Source organism: Erythranthe guttata, chromosome 6 (assembly GCF_056151865.1).
Source record: "Erythranthe guttata isolate IM_541 chromosome 6, IM_541, whole genome shotgun sequence".
Taxonomy (NCBI): Eukaryota; Viridiplantae; Streptophyta; class Magnoliopsida; order Lamiales; family Phrymaceae; genus Erythranthe; species Erythranthe guttata.
The window spans coordinates 18,611,752-18,625,968 of NC_142538.1; the positions used below are offsets into that span (position 1 = coordinate 18,611,752).

General features: G+C 36.8%; 3 protein-coding genes across 3 annotated transcripts; all 3 read right to left on the reverse strand.

Moving 5' to 3' along the window:
* Positions 1-904: 904 nt before the first annotated feature.
* LOC105955393 (F-box/kelch-repeat protein At3g06240) lies at positions 905-2,322 on the reverse strand. Its single transcript, XM_012979109.2, has one exon. The coding sequence runs from the start codon at positions 2,205-2,207 to the stop codon at positions 1,056-1,058; it is 1,152 nt and encodes a 383-aa protein (XP_012834563.2). The 5' UTR covers positions 2,208-2,322; the 3' UTR covers positions 905-1,055.
* A 5,648-nt stretch (positions 2,323-7,970) lies between these two features.
* LOC105955314 (F-box/kelch-repeat protein At3g06240) lies at positions 7,971-9,855 on the reverse strand. The gene is made up of 2 exons (XM_088819119.1): positions 9,066-9,855; positions 7,971-8,038 (listed from the first exon to the last, which is right to left on the reverse strand). The coding sequence occupies exons 1-2, from the start codon at positions 9,853-9,855 to the stop codon at positions 7,971-7,973; spliced, it is 858 nt and encodes a 285-aa protein (XP_088675245.1).
* A 1,638-nt stretch (positions 9,856-11,493) lies between these two features.
* Positions 11,494-12,887, reverse strand: LOC105955312 (F-box/kelch-repeat protein At3g23880). Its single transcript, XM_012979030.2, has one exon. The coding sequence runs from the start codon at positions 12,628-12,630 to the stop codon at positions 11,494-11,496; it is 1,137 nt and encodes a 378-aa protein (XP_012834484.1). The 5' UTR covers positions 12,631-12,887.
* Between the last annotated feature and the right edge of the window lie 1,330 nt (positions 12,888-14,217).

The following is a 14,217-nucleotide window of genomic DNA, read 5'->3' on the forward strand; positions in this document are numbered from 1 at the left end:
TGGTTGGTTTTATTGGCAATTTGTATTTTGAAATATAATATATTTGATTCATCAATAAAAGTGATTAGAAATACAACAAAATAGTAGTTTTTTTGAGATACACATAAAGTTTTGGATTTGAAATAGTGTTTTTTATTTTGTATATCAAAGATTTCGATATATGATTTTTTTTTATTTTTTCTTATTTATCAGAACTGGAATATATATATGAGATTTCAAATAACGACCCGATTTTACTTTCGATTTTTTTTTTAAATTATAAACTCAACGAATCTATATTAGATGAATAAAAAGTTAGAATCTACTAATTTCGATGCGAAAAAATCATAATTTTGAATCAATTATTATGATTCCAATTTTCGAAAATCATAATTTTCAATATTACCCTTTTTTAATCGGAACTGATTTCACTTCGAAAAAAGAAAAATGATAAGAGTTTGCATTTATATACTTTAAGTTTCTTTTTTTGTCTCATATTAATTTAATTATTTGGAACATTAGTTAGTAGTAGTTATTGATATTAATGAAGTATTAATGAGGGATGTCTAATGGATAAATGTTGACGTGGGTGTTGACTAGGACAGAACGATGTTTTAACTAGGGATAGAGTTAAATGCAGTTGTTGAGAAAATAAATAATAATAAATAAAAACTAATAATAATAATAATTAACAAAAAAAAAAAAGAATTACATAGATTGCCAAATAAACATTAAACCAACAAATGTTGTTCTTTTGTTTTCCACTTCTCTAATTGTATCTATACATAATTAACTTTCTTGAAAACTGAAAAACGGAGTCGCGGAACACGAAACTAGTGAAAGCGCAAAATCGAACGAAATCGAACCACAATACAAATCGATAAAAAAATCACACGCAACAAGATTCTCGAAAAATAGTGATGATTATACTCGATGAAAACTCTATCGAGGTTGCAAAGTGAGTGCACAACCTCATTCGATAATAAACTTCGTTTTTCTTTTACTTGTATTCACCATCATCGTCAGATGCAAGCGAGACTAAACTTTCAGTGCAAAGATCAACTCGCCGATCGCCATCAAAGCGAGACTAAACTTTCAGTGTAAAGATCAACTCGCCGATCGTCTTTCGGATTGTAAATCACGAAATTCAACCCGCGGTTGAACAAAACATCCCCATCCGGCAACATACACAACGGGGACGATCGAGGGGACAATGGACCCAACGGATAAGAAATACTCGCAAATTTAGTCCAAGAATCTTCCACCCCATACTCGTTCCAAATCCAAATATCGAATCGGGACTCGTTTAAATAGCTACAAGACACACAAAGACGTCCATCGAGAACTCCCAATCTCGGGCACGAACCGCCCTCGAAACAACTAGGTAATCCCTCCACAAGACCAAATGTCTCGCTCTTCAAATCGAGACGAACAATTTCAAATTTCAAACTTATCCAATGAAGCTTCCCACTCACAAACTTCCCCAGTTGACAATCTTTTGCGTAAAACGGCGATCCATCGACAAATAACTCTTGTTCCCTACCCCACGAATCGGCCTTTAAACTATACATTCTCCCCATAGCACGTCTTTCACGATTACCGAAAACCCTAGTTAGAAAGGCGTAAACCTTGTAATCATTATTGCTCTCGTCGAACCCGAACCCGTATCGAGTAATAGAACCGAGTCCGGTGAATACGGGAGGCAATTGTTTGAACTCCCTCGTCGAGGGATTACACAACCAAAACTTATATTCGTCCACGACAATGCATATCAACCCGTTACAAGAACCCACAACACATAAGTCTCCAGCATAATTATTAATCGGAAAATCGAGAGGGCACCCGCGAAAAACCGGTTTGGTTAGCAACAAGCGCAACGAAAAGGTACATAGAGACCTTCCGAATTTCGAAGTGGTTGAGATGATCCGGGTTCGGGCGGAATATTCGTTCTTTTTGGAATATTCGAGGTGGGTTTTGATCAAGTGTTTGCTCGAGATCAAAAAACGCCATGATTTCGAAACCGATTTGAATCTCAAGAGGGAATTTACCGGCAGTTTTGACAAGATTTCTGTAATGATTTCTTGGGGAACAAGAAGGTGGTGGATTTGTTCAGACTCGCCGCCGGTGTTCATGTTTGTTATCTGACGGCGGATTCCTGTGCGTTTTTGTTTGTCGTACGTTTGAGGTAGTTGTCGTACGAGGTAGAAAGCTAGGGTTTTTGTTTTCATTCAAAACAAATCATGGTTAATCGTCAAATAAATACCATTAACTAATGGAGTTTTTCTGCAAAAAAGCCCCCCACATCTTTATTATTCTCTTTCACGAATAAGTCCATTCCCTTAATTTTACTATAAATAAAGGAAACATTCATGTATATGACAATATTACCCCAACCCTTTTATACCCAATTCTTAATTGTAAATCCAATTTAATCAATTTTGTCCTCAAAAATCCAATTTTGACTGAAATTTTTTGCCGCTGGATTCCGGCGTTGCGGCGGTCAATGCCGGTCTCCGGCATTGACCTTTCGTCAACCACATTTCGTCAACAGCAACAATAATATTATCGTCAACCACATTTCGTTTTTTTTTCTTTCGGATTTTTTGCTGTCAACACAGTAATATTATCGTCAACCACATTAATATTATTAACGGAGTAACGTAATAATATTACTGTATATTATTGTAATATTACTGTAAACACAATAATATTAATGTGGTTGACGATAATATTATTGTTGCTATAGTAATATTAATGTCAACCACATCAATATTATTATTTTGTTTGGATTTTTTTTTTTTTGTTTGAGTTATTTACGAAGTAACGTAATAATATTACTATGGTTGACGGTAATATTACTGTTGTTATAGTAATATTACTATGGTTGACGGTAATATTACTGTCACTCACAGTAATATTAATTCTTTTGGCTTTTATTATATTTACATGGGTAAATTACAAACACCCCCCTGAGGTATGGTCAAATTACAAAAACCCCCCTCTTGTTTGGATAATGACATCTACCCCCTCAAATATGATTTTTTCTTACACCTCCATCCTTATTGTGCCAAATTCAATACAATCATCTAGATTCCGTGGAATGTGCTCTAGTTTGTATTCGTTTTGTGTAAAAATACAGTTTCCGATGCACCACAAACTGATATACACAAGCTAAAAATCACATATTATGATCATCTTACTTCATAATGTAGAGTTTGAATAGTATAAAACGGGTACAAAAGTGATAATATTTCATATAATCTCGAAGATTCCACTAAATTTGAAGAGCTGAGGGGGTGGTTGTAATTATCCAAACAAGAGGGGTGTTTTTGTAATTTGACGATACCTCAGGGGGGTGTTTGTAATTTACCCTATTTACATTTGTTGAACGGTCAACATAGTAATATTACTCTATTACACAATAATAATGAGTTTGTTGTGTTAATATTATTGTGCTAGAGATTAATATAGCAATATTACTATGTTAAACTGTAATATAATTAATTTTACTGTGTTTAACAGTAATATAGTTAATATTACTGTCAATCACAGCAATACTGCTGTTTAAACGAAAAAAAAATGTTACAGCAAAAAAAAAATTAAAAAAAAATAAACGCCGGAAACCGGCGAAATAATCTGGAAGAAAAAAAAAATAATAAATCGAAAAGTCAACGCCGGAGACCGGCGTTAACCGCCGGTCAACGTCGGAATCCGGCGGCAATAATTTTTTTTGAAAAAGAAAGTTTTGGGGCAAAATTGAATAATTTGTGAAATTTGGGGTCAAATTGATGTTAAATTAAATTAAGGATGAAATTTGAGCATATTAAACAATGAGGGGCTATTTTAGTCTTTTACAAAAATCTGGACCATGTGTGGACTTATTTGTAAAAGAGTTTTTTGTCTGAATCTCTTTATAAATAAGTACCCATTGATGGGCTTATCTGTAAAGACCCCTTAACTAATTATGAATTATTGTTGTATGTAATCTTTATTAGTTTGTCTTAATTGCAAAAATGGCCTGCCGTGTTCTATCGAATTGCTGAAAAATGAAAATACAGTTGAACCTCTATAAATTAATACAGTTGGGACTAGGGAAGTTCTATTAATTTACTGAATTATTAAATTATCGAGTTAATAATTTAACATATTTTCACCGAGTCGGGATAGAGAGAAACTATTATTTAGAGTATTAATTTATCGAGGTTCTGCTGTATTCTTTATATTAATTTCACTTTGCATCCTTGAAATGTAATGCTTTAGCATTTTGCACCCTTAAAAAAATTAATACCATTTTACACCCTCGAAACACAATAAATCATTCACGGTGCAGTTCACCCTCAATTGAATATTTAAAACTTAATAAAACAAATCTCATTTTTATATTTTCACATTGCAAAATAACAAACTAAATGGTGGTTTACTTCTACCTCCAAGCTAAGTTCGAGTCTGAAAAGTGCGAAAAAAATAAAATCACATTAAATTACGGAAAAAAAAACTATATTTTTTTACCAAACTACGGAAAAAAAAACTATATTTTCTTACCAAACTACAAGCAAAGTTAACTTCCTAGGATTTTGCCTTCTCTTGTTCATCATCAAGGACAAGTGAGACTAAGCTTTCAGAGTAGACCTCCACTTGATCAACGTCTTTAAACTTATCCACGTACCGTTGCCTAAACCCATTATCTTTCGGACTGTAAATCACGAATTTCGACTCGTATTCACTCGACATGTAAGTAATCAAAACCTCTCCGTTTGGCAACATACACAATTGACCCCATTCTTCAGGCAATGGGGTCACGAATGGAGTCCTCCAAGAATCGGAATCGTAAGGAATTCTCGAAAATTTAATCCAAGAATCTTCCACCCCATACTTCTTCCAAATCCAAATATCGAACATTTTCGGACGGTCGCAAAACAAACAAAGACATCCGTCGAGAACTCCGAATCTCGGAACAAAATCATCCTCCATAAAACTAGGTGTAGACGCATAAAATTAATTAATTGGTTAATTAAATTAGCCAATTAAATTGTGTCTAAATTAAATTATACCTTGTCTTGCAAGACAAGTCATGGGGATAATTATCAATTAATTATTGGCCAATAGGATTATTTCTTCTCTTCCAAGTTATAAGAGATAAATATCAATTTAAAGAGAGCCAATCAAATCGCGCCACGTCATCAAGCAGACTTTAAGTAGGACTCTTATTCTACCACTATAAATAGGGACCCTCCCTTCACAATTCAAAACACAACTCAAGAAGAAGAAAAACCGTAGGAGAAAATTCTCTCTACAATATTCAAGTCGTTCTTCATCAAATTCAAGGCGTTCTTCATCAAATCGAAGGAGTTCATCAAATCGAAGGTGTTCTTCATCAAATCAAGGCGTTAAAGCGTTTAATTCGAGATTACGGTGCTAAACCCTCGAATTAACGTTATTAACATCAAATCAAGATCGAAGGAAGATTGAAGGGCCAAATCCATCAAGAACTCCAAGATCTTCAAGTCAAAATCCGTCAAAGTTCAACGTTCGATCCGAGATTCAAGTCGCAAGACCCTCGGAAGACGTTATTCAAATCCAAATCAAATTCGGAGAAGATCAAGTCAACGACTCGTCTCTGAAATTCAGAGTCAATCATATATTTTTCTTGAGAGAAGAATCAGAGGATTAAATTAGAGTTTGTAACCCGCAATATTTTATTTTAAATTCAATAAATTATCTTTGTGCAAGTTTTTCTTGTTTGTCTAAATTCGCAGATAAGAATTTGTTGCTACAAATTTTGGCACGCCCGGTGGGACATCTCTACCTCTCATCTCTTCTCTCTCTCGAAGATCCTCAAAGTGTTGCAGTGACTGCTCTACGTTCGCAATGAAGACTGCTACTTCGGATTCATCAAGTGTGGGCTTAGTTACAAGGAGTATGGCTAAGAAGCTGCAAGCATCCTCCAAGACTAGCTCGATGCCCCAAACCGTTCAAAAAGGCTTACCACCTCTTGTCAACACAAGCGCAGACGTGGAAGGCTCAAAACGAGAGATTTCACAGCCCATGCCTCATTCAACATCAAGCTACTCAGAGATGGCATCCGTCATGACAACAAACGCTACAACTATCGAAGAAGCATCCTGCAAGACTAGCTCGACGCCCCAAACTGTTCAGAAAGGCTTACCACCTCTTGTCAACACAAGCGCAGACGTGGAAGGCTCAAAACGAGAGATGTCACAACCCATGCCTCATTCAACATCAAGCTACTCAGAGATGACATCCGTCATGACAACAAACGCTACAACTATGGAAGAGCAAATTGCAAGTTTGACCAAGGCTATTGAGGGACTCGCAAAGCATGTTCAACAACGAGATTCTCAAATTGCCGAGTTGATCAACAAGATAGACAAAACCGATGCTAGTCAAGCCGTGGAGAATCAGATAGAGGTTCAAGACAAAGTCGAGACATCAACAAAGCAACAACCAGTTGAAAACGAGAAGGCTCCAGCTCAAGAACTTCAAATTTCTCCGGAAGGGATGATTCATGTAGATTAAGTGATGACGCTGATCAGTGGAACCATCAAAGACAAGTTGGAAGGAAGCTCGAAGTCTCCATCAACCCATGTCAAGCCATACACGCAAAGGATTGATGATCTAAGGATGCCAATGGGCTATATACCTCCAAAGTTTCAACAATTTGACGGCAAAGGCAACCTCAAGCAACATGTGGCGCACTTCATCGAGACTTGCAATGATGCCGGGACGTACGGAGATCACCTCGTCAAGCAATTCGTCCGATCGCTCAAAGACAACGCGTTTGATTGGTACATTGATTTAGGGGCAAACTCCATTGATAGTTGGAAGCACTTGGAGGAAGAATTTCTCAACCGCTTTTACAGCACTCGAAGAATAATCAGCATGATTGAGCTCACCAATTCCCGCCAATGGAAGAAGGAACCTGTCATCCACTACAACAACCGTTGGAGAAATTTGAGTCTTAATTGCAAGGATCGACTGCCCGAGACATCAGCTATTGAACTGTGCATCCAAGGAATGCAATGGAGACTCCGATATATCCTTCAAGGAATTCAACCTAAAAGTTTTGAAGAGTTGGCCACTCGAGCACATGATATGGAATTGAGCATAACTGCAAATGAAGTCGAAGAACCTTCATTCCTAAAGTCGTATCAGCTCAAGGAAGAACATGTTGAAGAAGAACAAGAAGATCATGAGGATGGGGGCAAGTATTTTGAATAAACAACATCCTATGCAATGTGACAATTCAAATCAAATGAAGCACTCCTTGACATGAGTTTAAAAGGTCTACAAGTCCAAACCAAGTGAAATACTCCTTGACACGAGTTTAAAAGGTCTACATGTCCAAATCAAACAAAGTACTCCTTGACACGAGTTTAAAAGGTCTACATGTCCAAATCAAACAAAGTACTCATTGACACGAGTTTAAAAGGTCTACATGTCCAAATTAAATGAAGTACTCCTTGACACGAGTTTAAAAGGTCTACATGTCCAAATCAAACAAAGTACTCATTGACACGAGTTTAAAAGGTCTACATGTCCAAATCAAACAAAGTACTCATTGACACGAGATTAAAAGGTCTACATATCCAAGTCAAATCAAGGCTCCTTGATACGAGCATAAACTATTTACATATCCAAATCAAGTCAAGGCTCCTTGATACGAGCATAAACTATCTACATATCCAAATCAAGTCAAGGCTCCTTGATACGAGCATAAACTATCTACATATCCAACTCAAATCAAGGCTCCTTGATACGAGCATAAACTATCTACATATCCAAATCAAGTCAAGGCTCCTTGATACGAGCATAAACTATCTACATATCCAAATCAAGACAAGGCTCCTCGATACGAGCATAAACTATCTATATATCCAAATCAAGTCAAGGCTCCTCGATACGAGCATAAACTATCTATATATTGAAATCGAGTCAAGGCTCCTTGATACGAGCATAAACTATCTACAAATTCAAGTCAAATGCTCCTTCAGCACGAGCTTAAACTGCAAATGTTTCTCCTTGTCCACATGAGTGTAAACTGTGAATGACATCACTCAAAATGATATATTTTGAACTACGTTATGACTTGATCCCTTTATAGGGTACGTAGGCAACTTAGAATCTCTCTAAGTCCAGTCATGATTTCAAAAGTTATATGTGCTTTGCTAGATCAAGCTGCAATTGAAGTTGAGCAATTATCGAGACTCGTCCACTCCAAGATGCATTGTCCGTGAACAAGTCTCGATGGGGCATTTGTAGACGCATAAAATTAATTAATTGGTTAATTAAATTAGCCAATTAAATTGTGTCTAAATTAAATTATACCTTGTCTTGCAAGACAAGTCATGGGGATAATTATCAATTAATTATTGGCCAATAGGATTATTTCTTCTCTTCCAAGTTATAAGAGATAAATATCAATTTAAAGAGAGCCAATCAAATCGCGCCACGTCATCAAGCAGACTTTAAGTAGGACTCTTATTCTACCACTATAAATAGGGACCCTCCCTTCACAATTCAAAACACAACTCAAGAAGAAGAAAAACCGTAGGAGAAAATTCTCTCTACAATATTCAAGTCGTTCTTCATCAAATTCAAGGCGTTCTTCATCAAATCGAAGGAGTTCATCAAATCGAAGGTGTTCTTCATCAAATCAAGGCGTTAAAGCGTTTAATTCGAGATTACGGTGCTAAACCCTCGAATTAACGTTATTAACATCAAATCAAGATCGAAGGAAGATTGAAGGGCCAAATCCATCAAGAACTCCAAGATCTTCAAGTCAAAATCCGTCAAAGTTCAGCGTTCGATCCGAGATTCAAGTCGCAAGACCCTCGGAAGACGTTATTCAAATCCAAATCAAATTCGGAGAAGATCAAGTCAACGACTCGTCTCTGAATTTCAGAGTCAATCATATATTTTTCTTGAGAGAAGAATCAGAGGATTAAATTAGAGTTTGTAACCCGCAATATTTTATTTTAAATTCAATAAATTATCTTTGTGCAAGTTTTTCTTGTTTGTCTAAATTCGCAGATAAGAATTTGTTGCTACACTAGGTTTCTCCAAACCCCCAAAAGTCTCGCTCGTCAAGTCCAAAAAAACAATCTCCCATTTCGATTCCGCTGTTTTCCTTATCCAGTGAAGCTTCCCACTCGCAAACTTCCCCGCGGACTCAATTGCACCATGCAACGGAGTTTCGTTGTAATAAACCGCAGTTTCTCCCCAAGAATTCGACTTTAAACTATAAACTTTTCCCATTGAACACAATAAAGGCACCCCTTCATCATCCCAACAAGCCAAATAAAAAAGAGCATAAACTTTGTAATTATCACCACTAATCTCATCCAATATTCCAAACCCATAGCTTATAAAACCACAATACTCGATATCATTGACTCCGTCGAAGAAGTAGGGCAACTCCTTCGACTCCCTCGTCGCGGGATTCCACAACAAAATCTTGTCTCGGCCGACACCGACGCAGATCAAACCGTTGCAAGAACCCAAAACTAACATCTCCGATGAACAAGCCTTAGGGCAATCGAGAGGAGGCGCGTGAGTCGATTGTTCGGTCAGTAGCGCGTACAACGGACACGAATTAATCATCATTCCTCCCGGATTCCAACACGGCGAGATGATGCTGTGGTGCGGAAAAGCTTTGTGCTTTCTTGAGTTTTCGATGTAGGTTTTCTTGAAGTATTTGCTGGAGATTAAGCGAAGCCATGGTTTCGAAACGGACTTGAATTTCAAGAGGGATTTTACGGGGAGTCTCCACAATATTTCTAAGATGATACCTTCTGGAATTCGGAGATTGGTGCTGCTGGTTTCTGAACGACGCCGTTTTGGTTTGCTGCTCTCCATTGTTGTAGTTTTCTAACTTTGGTTTTTAGGGTTTTTAGGGTTTTGAGGGATTGTGTTTATTGCAGAGAAAAAAACCCTAAAATTTTGTTCTTTCTCTCTCTCTCTCTCTCTCTCTCTCTCTCTCTCTCTCTCTCTCTCTCTCTCTCTCTCTCTCTCTCTCTCTCTCTCTCTCTCTCTCTCTCTCTCTCTCTCTCTCTCTCTCTCTCTCTCTCTAGCCGGTTCTCGTAGTGGGATATCAGTTGAACATGTCATAGCAATTTTAATTTTTTTTGGTTAAATTACACCGACACCCCTGAGATATATGCTAAAATAACTTTAAGGTCCCTATAGTATCAATAATTACAATCACCACATGAAACATTATTAGAAACCCTAACGGAATAATGCATTGGATAAGTTATTACGTTAGGGTTCTAACGACTATTAGTTTCAGGTAGTGGTGGAGACAACATAGAGCTAGGGAGTGACATGACGCTCCTAACATTTCTTAATTTCTTGTTATTTTGTATAAGATTTATTAATTTCCGTTTATGGTAGCAGTAAGGGCCCGTGAGAAACAAATATAGTGCATGTAGGTTCCTAATACATGAAATATTTGCTCTGGTAATTGTTTCGGGTATGTGGATGTAATTACTAATACTGTAGAGACCTTAAATTAATTGATTCAATTTGTTTTTCTTTTTTCTTTTTACCAAGAGAAGTGTGTTCTTGTATATACATCATTAGGAACTAGGAAGTATATGCTAATAAGTAATATCAATAATATAAATAAGTTTTTAATAATTAAGTATAGGCCATGGTACTAAATAGAAAAACACTTATAATTTTTTTTGGCCAATGTTTTTTTTATTGATATTATAGGAAAAAATTAGACGGGGACCTCATTAAAAACCTCGACATACGAAGCAAGGAAAATAGTACCCGACTACTTTTACCAAGTGTTTGCTTGTGATCAAAGAATGCCATGATTTCGAAACGCACCTGAATCTCAAGAGGGTTTTTACCGACAGTCTTGAAAAGATTTCTATTATTAAGGTTATTGCATATATTATTCCTACGAAATTTGCAACTGCGCGATTGATTTTTTCTTCCCTTTTGCCTAATTGACAAAAATACCCTGGGTTTTTGCAATAAAATACTCCCACCCTTGAACAGATTGTTTTTAAAGTTACAAATATAAATTGTTTTTTGTAAGAAATACAGGGGTTAAATTGTAATTTCTAGAACTTAATTAAAATCCTAATCCATGTCTGCTTCTTTTATTTGTTAAAATAGAAATAGAATTAAGATTTTATTAAATGAAAAACATTTAAAACGTGTAATATAACAAACCTCCTCGGGATATTTTGGTCTTTTCACCACTGGAAAATGGGTGAGTGTATTATTAGTAGAATTGAACATATAGAAGAAAGCAAACACCTTGTAATCGCCACTACTCTCATCAAAGGCAAAGCTATATCTATCAATAGAATCGGTTCGAAGAAGGAAAAAAAAAAAAAAAACTATCAATAGAACACTCAAAAGTATCGATTCATACGTTGATTTTTGCGGAGCACGTACGAGTATCAGAACTCGGTTACGTAAATTGAACTACTATTGGCAAACCATCATTGTTCCTAGGCTTGTTCACCGTCATAATCAGGGTACAAGCGAGACTAAACTTTCTGTGTAGACATGCGCATGACGAATACCGTCTAGGTCAAAGTCAACCGTGTCCAGTTTCCTAACCCAATTATCTTTTGGATTGTACGTATAAAAATCCGAAGAGTAAGTAAACAAAACCTCTTCGTTTGGCAAAACAAACACCGGGGTTATGGGACCATACGACGCCCAAAGTTTTGGCCTCCAAGAAACGGACAAATACGAAATAGTCAACAATCTTGACCAAGAATCTTCCACCCCGTACTCGTTCCAAATCCAGATATCGAACCCAATAGTAGCAATATTTTCAGGATAGTCGAAATACGCACAAAGACGTCCTTTGAGAACTCCCAATCCAGACATAACGTAATCCTTCAAACAATTAGGTTTTTCGATAGTTCCGAAAGTCTCGCTCTTCAAATCGAAAGAAACAATCCAATCCGATCCCGTTTCGTAATCGCTTCTCCAATGAAGTTTCCCACTCACAAACCTCCCCGGATCGAACAAAGATCCATCTGTGACGGACACAACTTCTCCCCAAGAATCGGCTTTTAAACTATACAGCCTCGCAACGGATACAAGCGGACGGTATCTCAAACAATAAACAACGTAAATCTTATAATCGCCGCTACTTTCATCAAAGCCGAACCCATGTCTAGCAATAAACCCGCAATTTCGGTTCCTATGATTCACTCCGGCGAAGAAATCGGGCAACTCCTTACGCTCCCTCGTCTTAGGGTTCCACAAGAAAAACCGATATTTATCAACCATGACAATGCAGATCAAACCTCTGCAAGAACCAACAATGAATAAATCTCTAGAATTATCCGTCGGAAAATCAAGAGAAAACACACGAGTAGAAGGTTCGGTAATCAACGAGCGCAAAGAACACGCCTTTATAACTGCCCGACTAGATTTCGAAGGGGTTGTAATGATTTTAGTGGAGAGATCGAAAGCATCGTCGTCGTTTGCCGAATTTCGGAGGTAAGTTACGATGAAGTGGTCGGTGGAGATTAAAGAAAGCCATGATCTACAAACGCACTTGAATCTCAACACGGATTTTAGCGGGAGTTTCGAAAAAATTTCTATGATGATTTCTTCGGGAAGATGACGGTGGATTTCTTCGCTCTTCATTTTTTTTTTTTTGCGGCGGCTGTGGCTTTGCAACAAAGTTCGGACTTGTTTTGGTGTTCTGAGGTTTTCTTGTCGTACGTAGTATCAAGTATGTACGAGGAAGCCAGCGCCTAGGGTTTTGTATTCCACTTTGCACCTTCCATATATACCATTTTGGATCTTTTGCACTTTGCCCCAGAATTACACCCTTTTGGCACTTTGCACCTCTGACTATACCCTTTTGGCACTTTACACCCTTAAATTGTGAAATTGGCATATTGGACCCTTTAAACATAAATTGTTTGGCACTTTGCACCCCTAAATTACACCATTTTGGCACTTTACACCCTTAAATTGTATAATTGGCAGATTGCACCCTTTAAACATAAATTGTTTGGCACTTTGCACCCATGAATTACACGCGTTTTGGCATTTTACACCCTTAAATTATGAAATTGGCAGATTGCACCCATTAAACATAAATTGTTAGGCACTTTGCACCCCTGAGTTACACCATTTTGGCACTTTACACCCTTAAATTGCGAAACTGGCAGATTACATACTTCAAACATAAATTATTTGGCACTTTGCACCCAAATCACATTGGTCTTAAAAAATTATCCTGCAACTTACTGAAAACCTGGAAAATGGGCAAATTAATAATTCTCTAACTATCTATCCTCTTCCCCCAATTCTTAATCATCATTCCACCATTTAATCAAAAAATTCTAAATTCTTTTTAGCCAAATTCATATGCCGTTGTTCCTAGGCTTGTTCGTTTCGTTCACCATCATCAAGTACGTACAAACAAGACTAAACTTTATATATAGGCATCCGCTTCACGAGCATGATTGCGGTCAAAGCCAACCGTGTCAAGTTTCCTAACCCGATTATCTTTTGGATTGTAAACAAAAAAAGTCCAATTCGTAAGTAAACAAAACCTCGTCTTCATGTGGCACTTCTGGATTGTAAACAAAAAAGGTCCAATTCGTAAGTAAACAAAACCTCGTCGTCATGTGGCAAAACAAGCAACGGGGTTATGTGATCATGTGGCAAAATAAGGATATCTTTAGAATCATATATCGTGAAGAAGTCGAGAGGGGAGGCATGCATAACTCCCGGTTCGATTAGCAACGAGGACAAAGAACACGCCTTTAGTGTGAAAATATCTGCTAGGAATGTTCATTCGGTAACACTTATCGAAATTTCGGTACTTCAAAAATTTGTACCGTTCATAATATTTTAATTGTCTTATGTTTGTTAAAATTTTGTATAGTTACTATTTCACGATCAAAATCACCAAAAACTGTATGCTATAATACACACATTTTGGGTAAAATTGGTGATACGTCCCAAAAACTTTTTCACGATCAAAATTACCAAAAACTATACGCTATAGTATACAGATTTTTGGTAAAAGTGGTGGAATGTCCAAAAACTATTTCATGATTAAAATCACTAAAAACTGTCCACTATAATACAAAGATTTTGGGTAAAATTGGTGGAACGTCCAAAAAACTTTTTCACGATTAAAATCACCAAAAACTGTATACAATAATGCACATTTTTTTGATAAAATTGGTGAATCGTCCCAAAAAAAAATTTCAC